Source organism: Macrobrachium rosenbergii, chromosome 2 (genome assembly GCF_040412425.1).
Source record: "Macrobrachium rosenbergii isolate ZJJX-2024 chromosome 2, ASM4041242v1, whole genome shotgun sequence".
Taxonomy (NCBI): domain Eukaryota; kingdom Metazoa; phylum Arthropoda; class Malacostraca; order Decapoda; family Palaemonidae; genus Macrobrachium; species Macrobrachium rosenbergii.
In genome coordinates this window covers 52,601,236-52,622,079 of record NC_089742.1, presented here as the reverse complement: position 1 = coordinate 52,622,079, position 20,844 = coordinate 52,601,236, and the positions used below count along the sequence as shown (strand labels likewise).

At 35.0% G+C, this 20,844-nt stretch overlaps 1 protein-coding gene across 1 annotated transcript in view; it reads right to left on the bottom strand.

Moving 5' to 3' along the window:
- The window catches only part of LOC136846813 (uncharacterized), a 40,299-nt gene extending 19,835 nt beyond the window's left edge, over nt 1-20,464 (bottom strand). The window contains exons 1-9 of the mRNA XM_067118075.1: nt 20,323-20,464; nt 14,569-14,719; nt 13,189-13,343; nt 12,017-12,175; nt 8,106-8,276; nt 5,923-6,034; nt 4,190-4,473; nt 1,627-1,809; nt 403-571 (exon numbers count right to left, since the gene is read on the bottom strand). Coding sequence (XP_066974176.1) covers nt 403-571; nt 1,627-1,809; nt 4,190-4,473; nt 5,923-6,034; nt 8,106-8,276; nt 12,017-12,175; nt 13,189-13,343; nt 14,569-14,707 — 1,372 coding nt within the window. The 5' untranslated portion in view covers nt 14,708-14,719; nt 20,323-20,464. The remainder of the gene's footprint in view (nt 1-402; nt 572-1,626; nt 1,810-4,189; nt 4,474-5,922; nt 6,035-8,105; nt 8,277-12,016; nt 12,176-13,188; nt 13,344-14,568; nt 14,720-20,322) is intronic.
- Nucleotides 20,465-20,844: the final 380 nt, after the last annotated feature.

Below are 20,844 nucleotides of genomic sequence, written 5' to 3'. Positions count from 1 at the left end.
TAATACTTAGTAAAATTTGTTTAAAGAGGGATAAAAAGAGTCCTTCCAGCAACACAAAATTCATGTTCAACAACAGCACGTAATACTGAGTGATGAAGAGAAAGAATAATAAACATGGAAAAATTGAAGTCAAATATATACAACGTAGCTTAGAAAATGTGGATTGATTGTTGCCAAAATGGCAGTCAGAGAACATATGTAACAACAAATAAGTATCTGCAAAGAATGAAAATGGGTTGGGTAGTGCCAGCTTACAAGAGATCTATGAAACATTTCAACCACATAATCAGCTGTCCACCAAAGCCAATGCTACAGACTCATTACAAGAACAGAATACCAAATAACTTTAGCTTCATTATTTCTAAAATCTGCAGGACATATTTAAAATTGTGATGTTCTAACCTGCCCAGGCACATTCCCTGGATTCTTCTTGTAATGTAAACAGGAAGCTTTGTTGAGCATCTTCAGAATCAAATGGCACTAGAGATCGAAGAACATCCTGTGTCCCATCAAATCTCTCCTTGTAACAGGCCTGCATGTGTTCAAAACTCTCGGAACTCATACCTATGACCTGCAACAGGATACATGTAAATGCATGCAACAAAATAGGCAAGACAAAGGACCTGCAAAATGCCAGAAATATATTCCTTAAATAGCAAGGAAACAGATAGTACTGCACAGTCACATAAACATATATCCAGAATGAAGTGAACCTATAAGCTAAGCATGTGACACCCTTAATTTGGACCCAACTCGCAGCAGTGACAATGGATTGCACAGGTGTCCCAATGTTTGCACAGGCCCTCCTTCAATTACAGCATTCACTATTAGGCAAAACCATGTGATAACTAAGAAGCTGGCTCTTTAAGGCTGTGCCTGGTAGCTTAGCTCATCCTGCCTATAATCCACCACAACTTTACATCATACTGAATCCCAGTTACACTACTCCTACCCCAGTTGGGTTAAATCCATGCAAAGCAGCAGTTAAAAAGCTTTTGCATATTCCCTACAAAACTACAGGAGGAAATAAATGATCATGATGAAAGGAGGCTGTCATCAGCAAAAATACTAAACCAACCAAGTACCCTCTACATTCAGGAAAGTCAGCGATATGTTTTAATTTGGATTCTTCTAACTTTACAGTCTTGAGTCCTGTTGAGGTATACTTATTGTAAACTGGAAGTTTTCTAATAGTGAAAAAGTCGACTTATTAAATGACTGTAGGTTTAGCAATACTAGGAATAGTAAAATTCAAAAGTACAAAAATACAAAGTCATGCAAACATCAAGTAACTGGTCAGAGGGGAATCGGAAAACTTTAGGTATAGAGAAAACTAAATATTGTTTTATAAAAATGAGACCTTATAGAATCACACGCTTCTTAAGGTTATAATCAAGCCTTTTATTGCACATTGGATACTGTAACAAGCACAATATCACAATATCAAACTGAAACAGCAAAGATCTAAAACTGAAAACATGAACAATCAACAATGACATTTGAGACACCCGAGGGGCTTCAACCGATCTTTTGCCCACTAATGACTGAATTTTTTGGCAAACAGCACCATACAGGGCACTTTATCGCAAATACAACGAGAAGTTTATACTGGACACTTATACTTACATGACACTGAGCAAATCCAAATTGGCAAAATGTATCAAAAATAAAATTGGCACATCGAACTTCCACTCCAGCTTCCGGACTTGGTTGGGCAACAACCCACTTTGAAAATGGATCCACAATTGTCATCAAAACTTCATTCCCATAAATGGTTCTATTATATGGTCCATATAGCTTCACTTGTACCTGTTATAATTGCATCAAGTACTAGAATAATCATAATAATAATCAGACAAGGCAAGTATTCTTGGTTTTGTAAAGATTAAAATATTTCCTATGGAAAGAGCTATGTGCTGTTTCTAACAATGTATATTCCACAGGTTCACAAAAATGGTCAATTTATAAATTTATCCCTATTCTCAACTAACCTTAATTAAAAATGACATACTACTTTGCTAATTTTAATTTTGAAAACCTGTTTCATTAAACCACATAGAAATGATTGAAACTGCAATAAACTGAAACTGAAAGAAATCCAAAATTTCATAATCTGTTCATAAAAAACCTATTACAGTACAGTACTTAAAATTAGCTAGACGATGACCTCTAAAATGAAGGAGGATGTGCATCTGACTACGACACAAATTTCACATTTGTTATTAAACAGATGTTCTTTTCATCAAACCTCTTTCATACAAACCCATTACTTAAAGTTAGCCCTCATTTATGGTCAACAAATTTTCTGGAACTACAAACCCTCTGAGAAAGACTTCATGCAAAGGGTTGTTACACAAAAACCTATTAATAATAATTAGTCTCGTTTCATGCAAAACAGACCCAGCAGTGATTTTTTACTGTGCTGCTGTCAATTTCCTGGAGGTTATCGACAAATTCAAACTCCTCAGTGCAAATGAGAAACTAATAAACATTATGATCTGTGCACAACTAACAACTCTCCCTCAGGACCCCATCACAGCACTCCCTTACATGGTAAAAGCTCAAGAGATGTGGTACCACATCTAAAGCATCTTCCATGAAGATTCTCCCACCTTTAAAGTACAGTGCCTGTTCCAAACAGAGTTGGGATCAGAATATGGGTTCATTTCCCATTGAGGAATGCACATAAAGTAGTAAATGCTTCCATCACCTGAAATAAGCCACCAGCAGCTCTTCACTTGACAAAAAAGCAAAATGATAAACGTTTTGGCACCATCCACAGAAAGACTTCAACACAACCAGCTGCAGTCTTCATTCATTAAAGCAGACTTAATAAATTCCAGACAAAAAAGAATCATGGATCAATATTTCACAGGAATAGGAAAAAACAGAATGGAAAGGTTAATGGAAAAATAATTATAAAGGCAACACTTAATACAACTCGCAAGAGTCCGGTGAACAATGTGCTCAAAAGCACAAACAGATGAAGTGTCACAAAGATCAACGGTACGAAAACAGATGGATCTGATGCACATTGCTTAATATATGCTACCTCATTTGTCATAAAGTAAGTGCATATTAATGAAATTATGGCAACTCTGCAAGTAAAGATGGCAGCTCTCCTGCCCTTTGCCAATGAGGAACATAGGCCTACAAATACAAGTCTGTCATACAATAGAACACTTTCCAAGACTTCATGCATTTAAAAATCTATAAATTACCATTCCTAAAGCTAGAGCAATAGGTTATTTCTTTTTAATCATTACAAAGCCAAAGCTCATTAGGATGGTAACCAGTAACATCATCTAGCAAGCCTTTAACCTATCACCCTCGCAAAAATTCCAATTACTGTATACAACAATGCATAAAAAGTCACAGTATGCTCTGTACTTATTAAAGATAGAACAATCAATTTTTTTAATGTGCAAACAACCTTTACCCCTTCCCACCTCATTAAAACATAATAATCTATTCACCTACAGTCATGGAAAATTCCTTACATCATTTATTGGTAAAACAGAGAGAGAGATAAGAGAGAGAGAGAGTACCCATACCATAGCAAAAACAGTTAGTGGTCTTTGAGAGGATTTTTCAGCCACTTGATACCATTATTCTATCCAATGACTTAAAAATCTCAAAAGCAGGAGGCCGTGACATGGATGGTTATAATTATGTAAAATGCCTCATTTGTAATATGATAATTAATGGGGCTGCTTCTGGCAAAGGACACTTACATAAGGAACACCCACAACTTTAGACTGCTGATAATGCCACTCTCATTTAAGACAGCACTTATATGAGACAGAGATTCCAAACTTCTTAAGAACACTGACAATTCCATCCCCAGACATGACAACACCATATTGGACAGCAGAGTAAAAGTAAAAAACTGGATTGCAAAATGTATGAATGGACACAATTTACAGGCTATAAAATACCATTTGTATTCATTCACACTCCTGTTTCACCTTAAAATTTCTATTCCAAAAGAACACAGAAAATAACTGTATATTTTCACTAAGGTTATGTACAGTAGTTCACTAAAGTCTGCTGAAGAACACAGAAAATAACTGTATATTTTCACTGAGGTTATGTACAGTAGTTCACTAAAGTCTGCTGACTCAATATTTCCTATGGGCTTAGTAAACTTTTTCAACAACAATTAGCATGAAATATTTTGACTGCTTACCTTTTTCCATACTCTAATTATTCTGTCAGTTGGTAATGTTGTTACTCTCTGATTTTCCTCAGTTGACTCCTCATAAGACTCAACAGGTGTAGGACCTCGGACATTTGAAACTCCTACATCTGTGCGCTTTTCACAACGTCTGCAATAACTCACGACATTTGAAACTCCTACATCTGTGCACTTTTCACAGCGTCTGCAGTAACTTCCCACATCTACATACATTGACCGCCAATAGTATTTACCAAAAATGCTGCTGTAAGTCTTCTTCATACCAAAATGGACACCTATTTATAAAAATCACAAAGAGATAAGAAAAAACAGTTAATTTACTGTATCTTGAAAAAGGCCTATGCAGAAGAATTATAAGAGACAACTAATTTTTCCACCTATCAGACAATAAGTTTATAAGAAAACAATAACTTCATAACATAAAAAGATGAAGACATTTATGTCAATTAACTTCATATTAGAGAGCAACTATATCAATTTGCAGTGCATAGCAATACTTGTCTGAATTACAAGAAACAATTTGTTATTATCCCTTAAAAATTTGCTATACAGTAGTTTAATCATATCTAAAGTGAACTCTCCTTATGAATTGATAGCCTACTAAAAATTCACCTTTGTAGCAGCACCAAAGTTACAAATTTTCCTCAATACAGTATACTTATGCCTTGAGAATAATATTTATTGACAATGAGTTCGTTTTTGCTACTATTATATGAACTGATAAAAATAACAAAGCATTTACAATTTTTAGGCTGAAAAAATCAACAAAAGCACATTCATGGATGAAGTGTCAGGATGAAAGCTGAGAAAGAAATGGAGACCTCAGTGACTTAGATGGTTTAAGCAAGATGTGAAAAGGGAAGAGCAGTTGTTTGAAAGCGGTGAATCTGGAAATTGTATGATAAAAACCTGAAAGCACTAACAGTCAGAGAAAGGGCACAGATAACGACTTGAATCAGAAAAAAATTCTGACGATACAAAGATTAAATAATAACGATGATGATGGGTTTCTAACAAAAAAAATTATGATAAATATATGATCAGCTAAACAACAATAGAGCTGAAATCCATTAAGTTAAAAATCTAAGAGAAGGTTATGTCTAAGAAAAAGATTATGCCACAATACCCATTCCTTCTTATTCAGCCAAAGTTGAAACTACACTGACCAAGATGTGTGTCCTCAACTTTCGGCAGGGGATCTGTTCCAGCACTGCGCCCTAAGTTGATTTCCGCCATGAGTCGATTTTTCTGTATTATCGGCACTTACGGCACTGTAACTTGATGTTGCATCAAGTTACAGCACTGTAAGTGCCATTAACTTGATGTCTATGCTTGCTGTTAGCACCGTCAACGGCACCGTAACCTGATGCAACATCAAGTTATAGCGCTGTTAAACCTCGCTAACAGCAATGAAAAAGCACTATCAGTTGAGGACGCACATCAAAATCATACAATCTACATAGGGCAAAAATGGGCTTCCATTTGATTTAATTCTCATAAACTTGGCATTATACATTCAATCTTAACCCATTTATAAGACTTCCCATTTATCTCAGCTGATTTATAAAATATATTAGGGTTTATTTACCATACATAAGTTTGGTTTATTTACTGTACATAAGTTCATTCTTAAAATAATTTTCAATTCTCAATGAATATGTATTTACCATAACTAAATGTTCTTCTTAAACTACTCTATAAAGAAAATACCATTTATATAACACCTGTGGCTTTATCGACGTGCTCTGTTTCAACAATTATTCGCTGTTCTGTCTTACATGTTACAACCTGTTTTCTTAACTTGGGCCCATATGATAAAGTCCCATCTTCATTAATCTGTAAGTAAAGTATTTTACAATTATAAATATATAAAATACCATACAGGGATAAAATATGAATAAACACACTACAGCATGTATACAAAAATTAGTTTTGTACAAATTAAGAAGTATAGGTTGATGCAAGATGGAAAATGTTGAAGTAGGATGTACAGATGGATTTGCCATGAAGAAAAAAAGTAATAGTTAAAAATTGCCAACACACATACTACTGCAAAAGCAGTGTTTTTGTAACACAAAACACATTTTCACTACAAACCCAACAATCATGTGTTGCCTTACTTTGACATGTAAGATCTCCAATTTGTACCAACTTTCAACATTCAAGTTTGAGAGGTCCCTGCTGCATGTCCAAACTCATATATGATGTCATCTCTTACATCATCTCGGACCAGGGCAGACTGAACATCAGCACTGACTTAGGCAATCCCTAAGGTACGCTCTTTGAATGATTTTGGGTGGCAAGGGACTGCCCAGATAGCCTACCAGAGGCCACAACAATCACAAATGAATATAAAGTTCTCTTGTAAATGTCTTCCCAACTCCTTAAAAAGACTGTAGACCAAATGATATAAAATGGGTGCATCAACCCAACCAGGTGAGTGCTTCAGACCATGGTGTCTAATGCCCATATCCCAAAGAACAAGGCAATGAACTACAATCAAAAGATGTAAACACAGAAAAAGCCATGGTTAATAATGTCGTCTTCACACCTACAACCAGCAACAGTGCTGGCTTGTCAGAACTAGGACTAGGATCAAGTAAGCAGACACCTGCAATACCCTGACCATGCTTGCCATTGCCAACCCAGGAGGGACCAGGACTGGTACTACGCACTGAAAGAACCACAGAGCATGTTGGGCAAAACACAAGGGACAATCCCAGTCCAGTGCACAGAAAGACAGTCACAGCCCAGATGGCAAAAAAAAAGTTAAGTATATCTTAGTTTAACCAGACCACTGAGCTGATTAACAGCTCTCCTAGGGCTGGCCTGAAGGATTAGATTTATTTTTACGTGGCTAAGAACCAATTGGTTACCTAGCAACGGGACCTACAACTTATTGTGAAATCCGAACCACATTATAGTGAGAAATGAATTTCTATCACCAGAAACAAATTCCTCTTGTTCTTCACTGGCTGGTTGGAGATCCGAACTCGCGACCGACAGAGTGGTAGCTGAGAACGGAACCTGCTCACCCAGCGAGGAACTAGCCCAGATGGCAAAAAAAAAATTAAAAAAAAATTAAATTAATAAAATAAAACATCTAATAATCCACAAGCATTTATGAGGAGTTTAAGAATAAACAGGGAATAAAAAAGGAAAACAAAGCAATTTATACTGCATGCAAGGAATGGTTACATAATTCCAAATCCCTTATAATCTGAATATGAAAAACTACAGAATCTGCATTAGCTAACAAAGAAGATTTTTCTTTCTAATTTTAATGCTCAACAGAACCGACAACTGCCAAAGTTTAAAACAAGCACTATGATTTACAGCATCAAAAGGCAGGTTAACACTTATATTATGTAGCAATGTGGTTGGACTAGGCATATGGTAAAGCCTGGTGTTGTTTCCTACTTGAAGAATCTTCACACTCATCAACAGAAACATGAGCTATATTCTCATTTTCTCATTGTACACAAACTTTCATCGTAAATCAGTAACAGTACAATGTGTTTACTCATTGTTCATTTGTCTTTACAGGGATGTTGAACAGTAGGAAGGTTCTTATCATTTGTCATGAAGACAACACAAGACAGAAAGTAGAGGTAACTCAGCATCCACCACAAGAACTGAAATCCTGACATATAAACATTAATAGTGATGACCTTAGTGTCTGGTAATCCTAAAAACTAGATATAAATATTTACCCTCTGTAAAAAAATTCAGAAAAAACTTCTATTTCAATATAACATGATCCAGTAACAGAATGAAAACCCCAATAACATGGAAGTAAAAAAAATGGGTACAGAGGAATGGTTCAGGTATAAGAAAGAACTAAAAGAGGCTCCTGCGCTATGTTAAAAGAAAAAAAATCACTCTCCAAAACTAAAGCTGAACTCACCATATAATTTGTAGCACGCTTTCTGATAACTTTCTTGTAGTCTTCATTAGCTCCCTCAGGGTATGTGCCAGAATTAATGTAGTGATAAACTTCATTATAAAACATTACATCGGGATCCTCTTCATTTAAAAATGGAGCAAGAGGTAATGGTACCACAGGATTAATTTTTTCCTGCAAAACAAATTACAACACCCTCAAAATAGAAAACTGAAAAGTTATTTCTTTTACATATGTGAAAATTAAATTTTTAAACAAACTTACTTCATAAACACAACCTTGCATAAAAATGCCTTAAACAACTATGAAATGGCAAACCTACATGTATATAATTAGTACAAAAAATTACATCCTGCACCTGTAGAGCAAATTGATAACCCAAGTCAATATATAATTATAAACATTTTTTGCATAGATGTTTCATTGTAAGGCTAAAAGTCTTTGTTCCATCTCTAAAAATACAGTTAGCTTAACTAACCTCACACATAAATGGTGATACCTCTAAACAACATTTTCAGTAAATTATGATCTATTATTAAGAATAACTCTTCTAATTCTGCAAATTTTTCAAAAATGCAAATCCCACAAAATCTTACTGAACAGCAAAAATTCTGCTGTATTCAAATTCTGATACTTGGGATAAAAAATTTTTTATTTAATTTTATTTATGAATGTGCATTATGAACAGATGTACAGTTCATTATAGTAATACTGTTAATGAAGTACAAAAAACAGTATAAAAAATGAAACTTCACAGTGAAAGATTTAAGTATGATTGCACAAATTCATGTAGCCTACAACATATTTTGGACAGTTTATTCAAGGTATCTGGACACTTGGTTCTGTGATTAGTGAGTATCTGTTCACCATACCACATCCATAAATATACAGTACAACACAGTACAGTACAGTCCAGTGTGTGTGTGTGTGTGTGTGTGAGAGAGAAAGAGAGAGAAACTGAATAACCTACTACCTATCTTTAAACATGTATTTCATGCCTATATTTTGAAATTAATCCTATATAAGATGCTTTACAAAATCTTACACCACTTATTGAACGTCTTCTCTGTCACTCTGGTATTCCCATTACCTAAGTAAAACTACTTGAATAGTCCACAAGCAAAGTACACTTAACCACTGAATTTTGCAGGTTGCACATTTGCAGACTTCATTAGCTGTGGAATTTTCATCAATAATTAAATGGAATTTTTTTATTTTTAGCTTTCCAGCCATTTTTATAAACCTGTGCATATGCTACATATGGAAATAACTAAAAAGTTTAGCAGGCCATAAATGCGTAGAATACACATGCTTATCAGTCAACTTTACCTTTAAAATAAAATACTGTAACATAAAACAATTTCAATAAGTAAAAATTTGAGAAACAGAAAATTCATACTCTCAAGCATACAAATTCTAGACGTCATCTACACCTGAGAAAAAGGCACACAGGATTAGAAATTCAGAGGAATCTGAAAATCACACTGTAAATATTCAAGATTTTTTCATTTACTAACATGAATACTTGCACAACATACAAAGAAATGAAAAGGCAAATAAAGTCAACGCAAAAATCACAATGAGTTTGCCAAAGATGAAACCATGAATCCCAGAATACTTCTACCCCATCCACCATTTCCATACCGGCCATCACAGAGGTTCCAGGACGAACCACTCCTCCTTCTTACAAGGAATGTACAAACATGAATGTATATCTTCATGTGTGAGCATAGTCAGCATCAGCATGTTTGTGTTCTGTCATCATTTTCCAACATCACAAAGTCATTGTGCAACAGATTTAGGTGGGAGTGGATACATAACAGCATCTCTTTACATAAGCATAAGGTAAGTGGTATTTTAAGATGACAGTAGAGTTTTTTCGGTATGTATTGTTTTACAAATTTAACAACATAATAAATGGTATAATACATTAAATATTGTATGCATACTGAAATATCATAGTAAAGGTACATTACATGTATTCAAACTCTCTCTCTCTCTCTCTTTCTTTTACCTTCACTATTAATGCCTACAGTACTGTAATGTATACTAAAAAGCTTGTATTTTACCATAGTGTACGGCATATAAATTGGCTAATAATCAGATGTTATGGCCACCAATACACTGTATAGTATTAGGACTTAAGTTTGAGGACATCAAGAGTTATTCAGGGATTTCAGTTTTCATGGGTAGCTGATGCCCCTTAACCCCAAAAAATTGGAATGAAAACTGTATGACAAAACCTTTGTTTACTGAATAAAATACAAGATCTAAAGCTTGAGCTATGACTGCCCTTTCTGCTGTATAAATGATAATATAGCCTCATACATTTTGTCACCATGAACAGGGGCGTTCCTAGACATTTTGGGGCCTGGGGGGCACACCCCGCTCAGGAACGCCACTGACCATGAACAACAGCACCAAATCATCTTCAGATTTAGAACCATCTGTACAGGTATAACATGTTAGCTGCGTCCTCAACAGATGGACATGTTACCCTACCCAGTGCCATCAAATGCACCATCCACCTCTACTGTTTATAACAAATGCAGAGCACTCATTTGATAAATTTCCTTTCTTTCCCATGTTGCCATTATGCTAGTACTAAAACCTCTTCGATATGTGAATGCTTGTCACCTTATGCTGTGGGAACTCCATACGGAGTCATTTCTGCTGCTACTATAATTACCCAAACCTCTGGTTAGGTTAGTATCAAGGCTTACTCTTCTTATTTAGCAGAAATGGCAACAGTACAGCTAATGATAAAGCTGTGTAACTGTATTGGTTTACATTCAAAAATAATTTTTTATAATCACTACATTACATGGTTTGTGATATAACAAGCAAGTTTTCTGGTAAACTAACATCTTCACCATCTACCATTTTAGCTAAAATATTTTGTTCTGAGGACTGAAACGACCAACTAGCTTACCATGTTCCAAACAACCAAAAGCCTTTCCTTAATCTAAAAAACACACAGATCCTTTTGTACTTCAATAGCTCTCTATAATAGCATTCTTTATACAAAATACAATTCTTTTTAATCTAGCAATTTTTATATAATTTTTAAAACCTCTTTTGACACACCAAGATACTATTGTGTTCCTGGTGACAGTTCAGCTTACAAGGTTATTATTATACCAACATTAATGTAGCAAATGAAAATAGATAAAAGGGTAAAATCAAACCAGCAACAATTCCAACCCTCTCAGTTTGAGACTCCATAAAAACTGTGATTAATTTAGGCGTGAGAGGCACATCTAGGAAAAGATGTCTCGACTCAGAAAGCGACTTATTGCTACTGAATAACTTATGATTCCTCACTTGGCTTCTTCATCTTGACCAGTGAAATAAAACTTGTCATAAACGGATGTATTTTGTATGATTACAGTTTCAGTTTCCTAAGGTAGCCCTTCAACTAACCAATGTTTCAAGGGTCTGATCTTCTGATAATTGGCAAATCTGGTAAACAACAATAACCCTATATATTTACTACTTGAACATTCCAGATATCCTTCAACTAACAGTAATTCCCTATATTTTTTAGTATATGATAAGTGTTATTTACATTTACCATTCAATTAAATAGGTAGCTTAGCATAAACACATCACAAGAATATATCTAATTAATACAAAAATCTAAAGTGATATGCTGAGAGGCTATGTAGTTCTCAACAACAGATACATTAAAATAATGAAGTATCTTTGTAACATAGCATATAATAATAATAATAATAATAATAATAATAATAATAATAATAATAATAATAATAATAATAATAAAAACAGTAACAATGTAGTGTACTCAGCAATCAGTTTGTTTTTTTTTACATTTTTCACACTAATGAATATTTTTTACTCATTGATAACAATACATTAGCATACTTCAAAAGGCAAGATATTTTTTTACCCACCTCCAGAGGTATATTAACCACCACTGCACCATGCTGTAAGGCCTCAGAATCATCACCAATGACACCAGAGGTATGCTGATCACCACTAATGTCAGGTGCAAGATGATGAGAATACTTTGTTTCATGATTATACTTGGATTCCTCTATCATGTGTTCTACCTACAAAATAAAGATTAGAACATAAAATTTAAGGGGAATTTAGGGGAGAACAAACAGAAATGAGTGAGACAGTAGTCTGAGGACTGGTGACACCCCAAAAAATGACATTTTTATAAGAAGATAAAGTTTTATATATACTTACCCAGTAATTACATAGCTATTAGTTTCTTTTAACTGGCAACTAAAAATTTTGAAACTGCAGGTCACGCTAGTTTGTTTTGGTTATGGCGACGTGCCCTGCCCACTTTCAGGTGTAAGAGAAGGTACAACATAGCAAAGAGCTTCAATTTATATTATAAAAATGTCATTTTTATATAAGTAACTTAACCAGTAATTACATAGCTGATTCCCACACTGAATGGAGGTGGGAATGTTGGACATATTTACCAAACAAAAGATACTAAAAAATCCTCTTACCAAAAATGGAGCACTATAAACGACTAACAGCAAAAATTATAATTATATAAACAAAAGAGACTGGACACCATACTGTGGTGAAGGGCCTTGGACATATTATGAAACAGAACTGGCAGACATGGGCTATAAGAAGAAACTAGCAAAGAAGCAGGCTTTATCGGAAACACACCAGAATAGAAACAGAATAAAAGGAAACCATGAGACACTAAAATAAGCTTAGTAAAACAAGAGACGCAATTAAAACACAAAAAATTATATCTTACAATTATCTTGCTAGCTTACTCGTCCAGAGCTAAATTTGCCTGCCTTAACAGAAACTAGTGCACGAATAAAACTACAAGTGCTAATAATTTAAATAAATATAATTTTTCATCATCAACACTGAAATATCAAAAGAAATGTATCTATTTGGTAGATACTAGAAATGTAAATATTAAAGGATAAAAGTTTTGATATCCAAATTAATATAATTATAATCTGGTATACAGTAATTTTTCAACAATTGGTAAGTACCTTTTACTCTAACCCATAAGGAGCAACTTAAGCACTTTTAAAATAATTAATTTTACCCCGCGTAAAGTAGAAACGAAACTTACCACTGTAACATCATTTCGCACTTGGTCTAGCTCAGCAGCAGCAGCTAATGCTGATAAAGGATCTTTCACCTGCACATGATCGTCATGTGCAACCAGTGCCCCCTGGCTGTTTGCAACTTCATTCAGAGCTGTAGCCAATGGATCATTTGGGTGTCCTGTGAAAAAAAAAATTATGGTCAGTAAACAAAGATAAAGATAGACACAAGAACATAAACGGAATACAAAATATGGAGACATCAGAAATAAAAATAAAGCAAAAGTGTCAGAAAGATACATTCAACAAGTGAACGGTAGGAGCCACTGTATAAATGCATACAACAGACAGCAGCAGGAAAAAATTTTTGCAACATTTGGGAAGTTGTGTACAAGAGAGATGGTGTAATCTTGAAGCACAAAAAGAACTGAAGAGAAGAAGAGACCCTTCACACTCTGGCAGAAGACATCGATATGATTACAGTAGAGGTAGGTAAGTGAAAAAAGTGAAAAGGAAGATTGGAAGGAATGGAAAAAGAAACTCAAGACCAAAGAGGAGGAAACAAAGATAGTGTTTGGAATAGTGAAAGGATGGCAAAAGACAGAAAACATGTAAAAATGGCACAGTACAATATAAGATAAAAATACAGAAATGAAAATGGAAAAAACTAAAAGAATGAGTGAAAAAGCACTTCAAAACTACACTGAATGATGAGAATGAAATTGACTGGAGGATTCTGGCCATGACATTCACTAACATGACCTCTGTAAACATTAAGAAAGTCCCAAACATCATGAAAATTGAAAAACTTCAGAACTGTATGAAATACTCAATTTCTTAAAATCTGCTGGAGAACCAACTAATGTATATGAAAACATAAGAGCCAAAAATGGTACAGAAGTGTGGGGAAACTTAGATAGGAAAAGATACTGAAGGATAGAGAAAAAAATATTTTAAAGAAAGTGTGTTAGATTAGCTTTCATAAAGTCTTTCAATAATATTTATCCTCTCTGTTTGTCCATCTCTACATATCACCTCTTTGCATTCTTTACTTGTCACTAAGCTTCTCCCTCTTCTCAGTTTTCAAGATTAACAATATTTGCACAAAACAGCCATGTCTCACAGTAAGAACACTTAAATTTTGGCCTGAAAAACCCATAGGATACAAAAAGAGGCGAATGAAGTGACTGAGATAAAATCACCATCCTACCCTTTACTGCAAGGCTGATATTCACAAAAACAACTACAATACATTGGCAAGATCTATTCAAATCATGCTTCAAGCTCCCAAACTCAGCAGGTGATTGGCTTTTAAATATCCAGTATGGAAGTTGTCAACTCTCTTATTTACTGTACATGCTTCAGAAATTTTGGTGTTATTACAATTTGTAAAACCAGTGTCTTACCTTGTGGTATACATGTCAGCTCTGGCACAATGATATGTACAACACTGTTAAGTTCCTGAGTTTGATATGCTGCAGCTGTCCAGGCTTCCGTGCTAGCACCGAGAGCCTCCTCCCCACCCTCTCCTTCCGCATCCATCATTCACCAAAAATACTGGAAAAATGAAAGTCTCCTCAGTCTCAGATATAAATTTCAGTTAACATATATTCCAATGATAGCATGAATAAGAGCTCTGACCAATAATAGTAATGCAAACATAGTTATGCACTGCTGTCACATTTACTGAGCTACTGAGCAGTTTAACCACACCACCTGTATACATTAAACATGTCTAATCCGGAAGAGAAAGAAATTTATGATGATACAATAACAATTTGTTCTAAGATATACCTTTATAATATTAAGCACAGCAAAAGAAATTATACATACATACAGCCCTAATATAATTAATTGCTGCACCATATGAAATACTACAGATCCAGTAATGTATTAGATGAAAGCATTTATTAAGTCAACCTCAGGGACTGGTAACAGCAGAATAGCTTGACTTGATAGCTTCTGCAAACACCTCTCTCTCTATTTTTATATGTAATGTATTTTAGTAAGTGATGTGAAGAGTAATCACAAGTCTTACTGCCACACACTGAGATCTAGCTAATAAGAAACAGCTGAGGAAACCAAGATAGACTGGTAAGTCTTTGTCATTCTAAACACTTTTCCTAAAGCAGTGTAGCCATGAACATTACATCAGTAATAAAAACATATATTTTTAAATAACACAAGGCGAAAATCCTTATAAAATCAAGTCCACAAAATATTCTTCAGTCTATACATATAGAAAGTGATAGATACTTCTGTCCCTTGTATCCACAGGGCTGCTGTATTTACAAAGTATAATCAATAAGCACTTTTAATATTTTTAGAAAACCTGAATTTCTCAGTGAACCCAAAGACGCTACTTGATGTATATATGACAACCCCTATGAGAACCATAGTGTGTGTGTTTTACTGCCTCACCACTTCTAAATTCTGAAAGGAAATGGACTCATAGGTCCCCTAGACAGGGACAGTCAACTGGCATATGGTGTTTCCAGTCTTTTGGCATACCAAAGACAACAATATGATTTGGTTATCTCCAGCATTTTCTGTATTTCCCAAAGCAAATCCAAATTCCCATGAAACTTTGCAAGCCTACTAGATTTTATTCCTTATGCTTGCAAAGGATTCCCTCTCAACAAGAGTCCGTTCTCACTTCTTAATAAAATGTCTGTTCTTTCATTTCATTTCTCATTGGGGTGTGCTGATAACCAGCAAGAACTACCTTTCCTACCATAGTCACTTAACAGAAATGTCCACATCTGAACTACACTACCACAATCTGACTTTTGACCCTACATAATCATAATGTTGAGATATTACAACTACTAGGATAAAATCTCCAAGTTTACATGTAACAGAATCTCCACCATACTAGATTTTACCCTGGGAAACATTCAAGTCCTTCTGCCTTATGCTTCGTTGGCTTTAAGTACCTGGACAAAAGATAGCGCTTGATGAAAGTGAAGCATAGGTGACTATGTGATGGGTGGGCTAACTGGACATTTTGCTGAATTGTATAAAACCCTACTGATTACGATGTCATCAATTGTTTCAAACACACACAAAAAAAGAAAGTAACCTGATAAAAAAATGGTGCTGATCACTTGCGGTGATTTCCCAGGGCATCCCTTAGGATAATTTCCAAAGCAGTGCCGAGTTGTTTTCTCCAAGATACCTCACCAGATCTTTCAGTGAGTTCCACTGGCTGACAACCTAACTACTGTTTTGGATATATGGTTCATAATGGAATTACCAAGGAATTTTGTTTGACTTGTTTGCATCCAAATCTTTCTCTGGAGGAAGCCAACAAAAATAATGCGCACGAATACACTATTTACAACACAAGTAGCATCTCAAACTGGCCTAAAATTTTATTATCCTAATGCAAAAAAGGTTAATTTTATTACGCCTAAAATTTTAGCTCTTGTAAGCTCAAGAAGGCGACAACTGTAAATCACCCAAAACAAAACCTCAAATCAATTCATTTTGTGAAGATTGGTTATAATTTATATAACCTTTCTCCCTAAAAGCCACAAAAATCATACTAGGACGGAAGCTGATAAGTGAGCTTAATGGTAAATGGTGCATGGGCCAGGCATGACTATGGAAAACTACCGTGCAAGTTAGGAGCTGGCGTGTATGTGCAAAACACACCACCAATTTTGATGATTTTGATCTCATCCTGTATGATCAAAGTCTTCATGTTTTATGCCATGATACATTTGCTTGATCTGCCTCAACAGTTTGCTCTGATGAGTGCAGAACTTGCACAGGAGTGGGTAGCATGGCAAACATTTGTTTAATCTGAAACCAATAAAAGACATCATATTAACATATTGTTTCATACCTCACATCATATGAGTCATCACTCTGTCCACCTTAATATTATTTTTGCTTTCTTTTATAAAACTGGACTCATTATGTCCCAAAAACACTCATGTAGCCATCAATGAACTGAAAAATTATAAAATTATACATATGAAAAAATCTGATAAATCTGATGTTACAATAATTTTCAATAAAACTCAAATGGTTATATAGAAAAAATGAATAATCTTTTGTAATGTGCTGTACTGAATGGAACACTATACTGTACACCAGTTTCATCACATACAAAAGACATTAAAAAATCTATCTGCTGGGTTGTGTTTAAATGCAAGCAAGTATTCAGTATCAAAACGCAAGTCATGCATAGCCATATATATATATGAAAAATATTCAAACTCTCCTAGCCCTGAAATAAATATTTAAATGATTCACAGGTCAACCTCTACCTCTCCTTATTCTCTTTTTCCTTTTCTTGGTAGTCTTCATCATTTCTGACTAAGGATCTCTCCTTATTTTTCACTTGAATATTATGTACTACAAAATAACAATGTAAAGCAACAGTAATAATTCCACTCTTGTACCATAATAAGTTTGTAGAACCATTTTCTTGCCAAGCCAAGCTAAAAGTTTGCAGAGAATGAGTTAATGAAGTAGAATATACAAAACTAAAGGCAAAATCTTCAGAATTCTTGGATGGTGAAAGCAAAACAAGTCACAAAACTTTGCCAAAAGTGTCAAGTCTAGGAATACTTTACATGAAGTTCCACCTAGACAGTACTTCTGGTGTTGCTTCACCTTTTATGCTGCATGTTTTTGGCATCAGCCACCCCAGCCAAGGCAAACTTTTTTGTTTTGGGTGTAAACATCATCCCCAGTTTTCAAGAGCTCTTGGGTGCACCAAGCTTTAAAAAACTCTCAAAAGTCTTGCATAGCTGCTTCAGGACTCACGGCATTTATCTTTCATTAATGAATCCAAACACTTACAGGCCTATAAGCAAAAATTTGTAACCTATGTACATAAGTCAATATAAGTTCAACTTTGGACATGGATGTAAATTAGACTGAAGGAGAAAATGGGAGCCTAATCTTTTCTTCATTAGATCATGGCCTAGTTTTGAATGATGGCTTTAGCCATCAACCAGGAAAACCATGAGTTACACAAAAACACAGACAGGAAAATAAACTATACCTAGACCACTAACACTAAATAACACGATCTGACAGACCCATTCATTCTTACAGTGAGTTGGTGCCTTCCAGGCATTTTCATTTCTTCAGGTCCCTGGGATAATTTTTTTTTTTACTGGACACTTAATTTTCCTAGTGCTTGTACGTAACTCCCATGAACTCAAGACAGCATAATTTAGTAAGTCTGATATCACTGAATAGCCAGGTAAAGTAAGCTGTCTTTGTAGAGATAGGTTAGACTAGGCTTTCCACCTAGTGGCCATTTTATACAAGTCCTGGGGTACTCATGCTCAATTTCAGAGATTATGCCATCCCATGATTCATGCCAATCCAAAAGCAGTCATACATCCTAGGTTACGTTATGTAACGATAAATTCCTCAAAATTTATAGCACTATATTTTAAGTTTGGGTGGGAGACAGTTTCTTGGCCAGGTAGACTACCCTATGCCCTAGGCTAGGTTAGAGTAGGTTGTATCCCTGTACAGTGTGACTGCCATCAGAATTCATGCTTTATACTTTTCTTTGACTTTCAATAATTACACAACTGAACTATAAATTTTTCTGACCTTATCTTGTGATTTATTCAGTTTTTTTTTTTATCATTCCTGTAAATAAGACTCACTTGTTTGTTGTCAGACCTATCCAATAGCTTTCCACCCAAAGGCCTAACTGTTTGATGTATTGGTAGTATAATGAAACAAGTCTGCACCCACGATCTAGGTAAAAAATACATAAAATGCAAGATAAACTGCTATAAAAGTATTTTGTTCATGTTAAAAACACACAAAAAGCAGGATAAACTGCTGAAAATTATACTGTTCATGTATCTGGTGATCAAGCAGTATAGCACTACTAAGTAATTTTAAATCCATAATACTGATTTGGCTAGCCTATGTCACAGGGTAATATAATTCCAAGCTTAGAATGGTGTACCCAAACAACCATTTAGTTGCCAAGTTCCTGGATCTAAAATGTCCAGAACCATACAGATCACCTATACAACATGTTTGGCAAAACTTGAAATGCCTCTAAGATGCAAATTATTTTACAACAAGGTAAAATAAAATTTAAAAAAAGACCATGCTTAAGAGGAAGGTTAGGCCTTATTGTTGAAGCTTAGTATCCCTTCTTGTAATAATTCACCCTGTCAAGGTAAACTAAAATTTGGTTTCAATGCCTCTGCCAAGTTACCGGGATTAGCAAACGCCGAAACTACCAGATAACAAACTAACATATTAGAATTAGTTGCAAATAAGCAACGGCTTTGATCAGAGTGGAAGCTAGGCCTATCAGCAATGGTGGCTTTGACTGCTCATGCCTACATAAATGCCTTCACTGACAGCAACAATCTACTACTATAACAACAATCGGCTTCCATTTCACACAACGTCAAAATGTATAAAGGTTTTATTTGACACAAAGGAATCTCAGTAAGCGAAATATTTCTTAGATCATGAAATCTTGTGGGAGTTAATTAACGGTGTGGTTTTCAAGTCTAATCAAGTCAATTAATAAGGTTAATAATTAATAAGGGTTCAAGAAAACTGTTACGGTTCAACAGGTTTAATTCGGAGGGACGTCGGTGTTTTAATAACACTCCACGAATTTGTGGTTCACAAAAGCCAATTTCACGAGCCTCAATTTGCACATGAAAATTTTTGCGTATTTTATTGAACAGCGTCATAATTCTATCATGGGGTCCTAATCAATCGCATTAACAATAACTCACACATCAATATAATACACATCAATTCTACCGACATGAAGGTGTTTCAATAAAGCGAAATTTATTTCCATAGTTTTCAGGCTACTGCTCAATATTCGCGAATGTGACAACAACATACGCCTTCATTTCACGAGAATATTTTATTCGCTTTTCGCGGAAATCTCGACGGGTGAAAGTAATTAGATAAGGCATGGAGAGTAAATTCTGCCTTAGTGCCGAAAAGCATTTACACAACGTGAAAACGGATGTACTAAATTCGAAAGTGGTTAAAATAGGCGATAACATTGAATCAAGCTTTGGCTTTGTAGACGCCATTTTGAGCCAAATTAAGATCCCATCAATCCCTGCACTCGTGTCGATATTCACCACGACTACAATCTACAATTTCCTCTTACACATCATTTTTATACAAACCTATGTGTCTGAAACAACGACTAGATTGGAAGTCTTTGGTTCAATATCTAAAACTCGTAATAAAACAAGAAAACACTTCGGCGGTTTTGGCGAGAAGAAATATTCACCAGATGATGTGAAGGACAGTATATGCTATGACGTCATTGTCGCCACACCCCGCTAGACAATAGAGATGAAGAAATAGAGTAGCATTTTCGAAATAAGTATTTAATGATAATCACAAGAAGTTGAAACACCTCTTTTATTTCTATACTTAAAAATACTCCTATGATTCAAGTTAAACTCAATTAAGTTGAAGTTAATGAATTACGTCTATGAAGCCGTTTGTTACTTGATCTATCGAGTTTTTATTTATCTTTCTCAAAAGAGAACTGAATTTATCTGGTGATGACTTCAAAGTACCAATTAGCTTCACTGTTGTTCTTTGAGTAATCTGTCTTGTGCCAGAACGAGCTATAGCGCCTTCAGTATTGAATGTTACACCAAAAGTGTTCATATGAACATTTGATTTCACTAGAAACT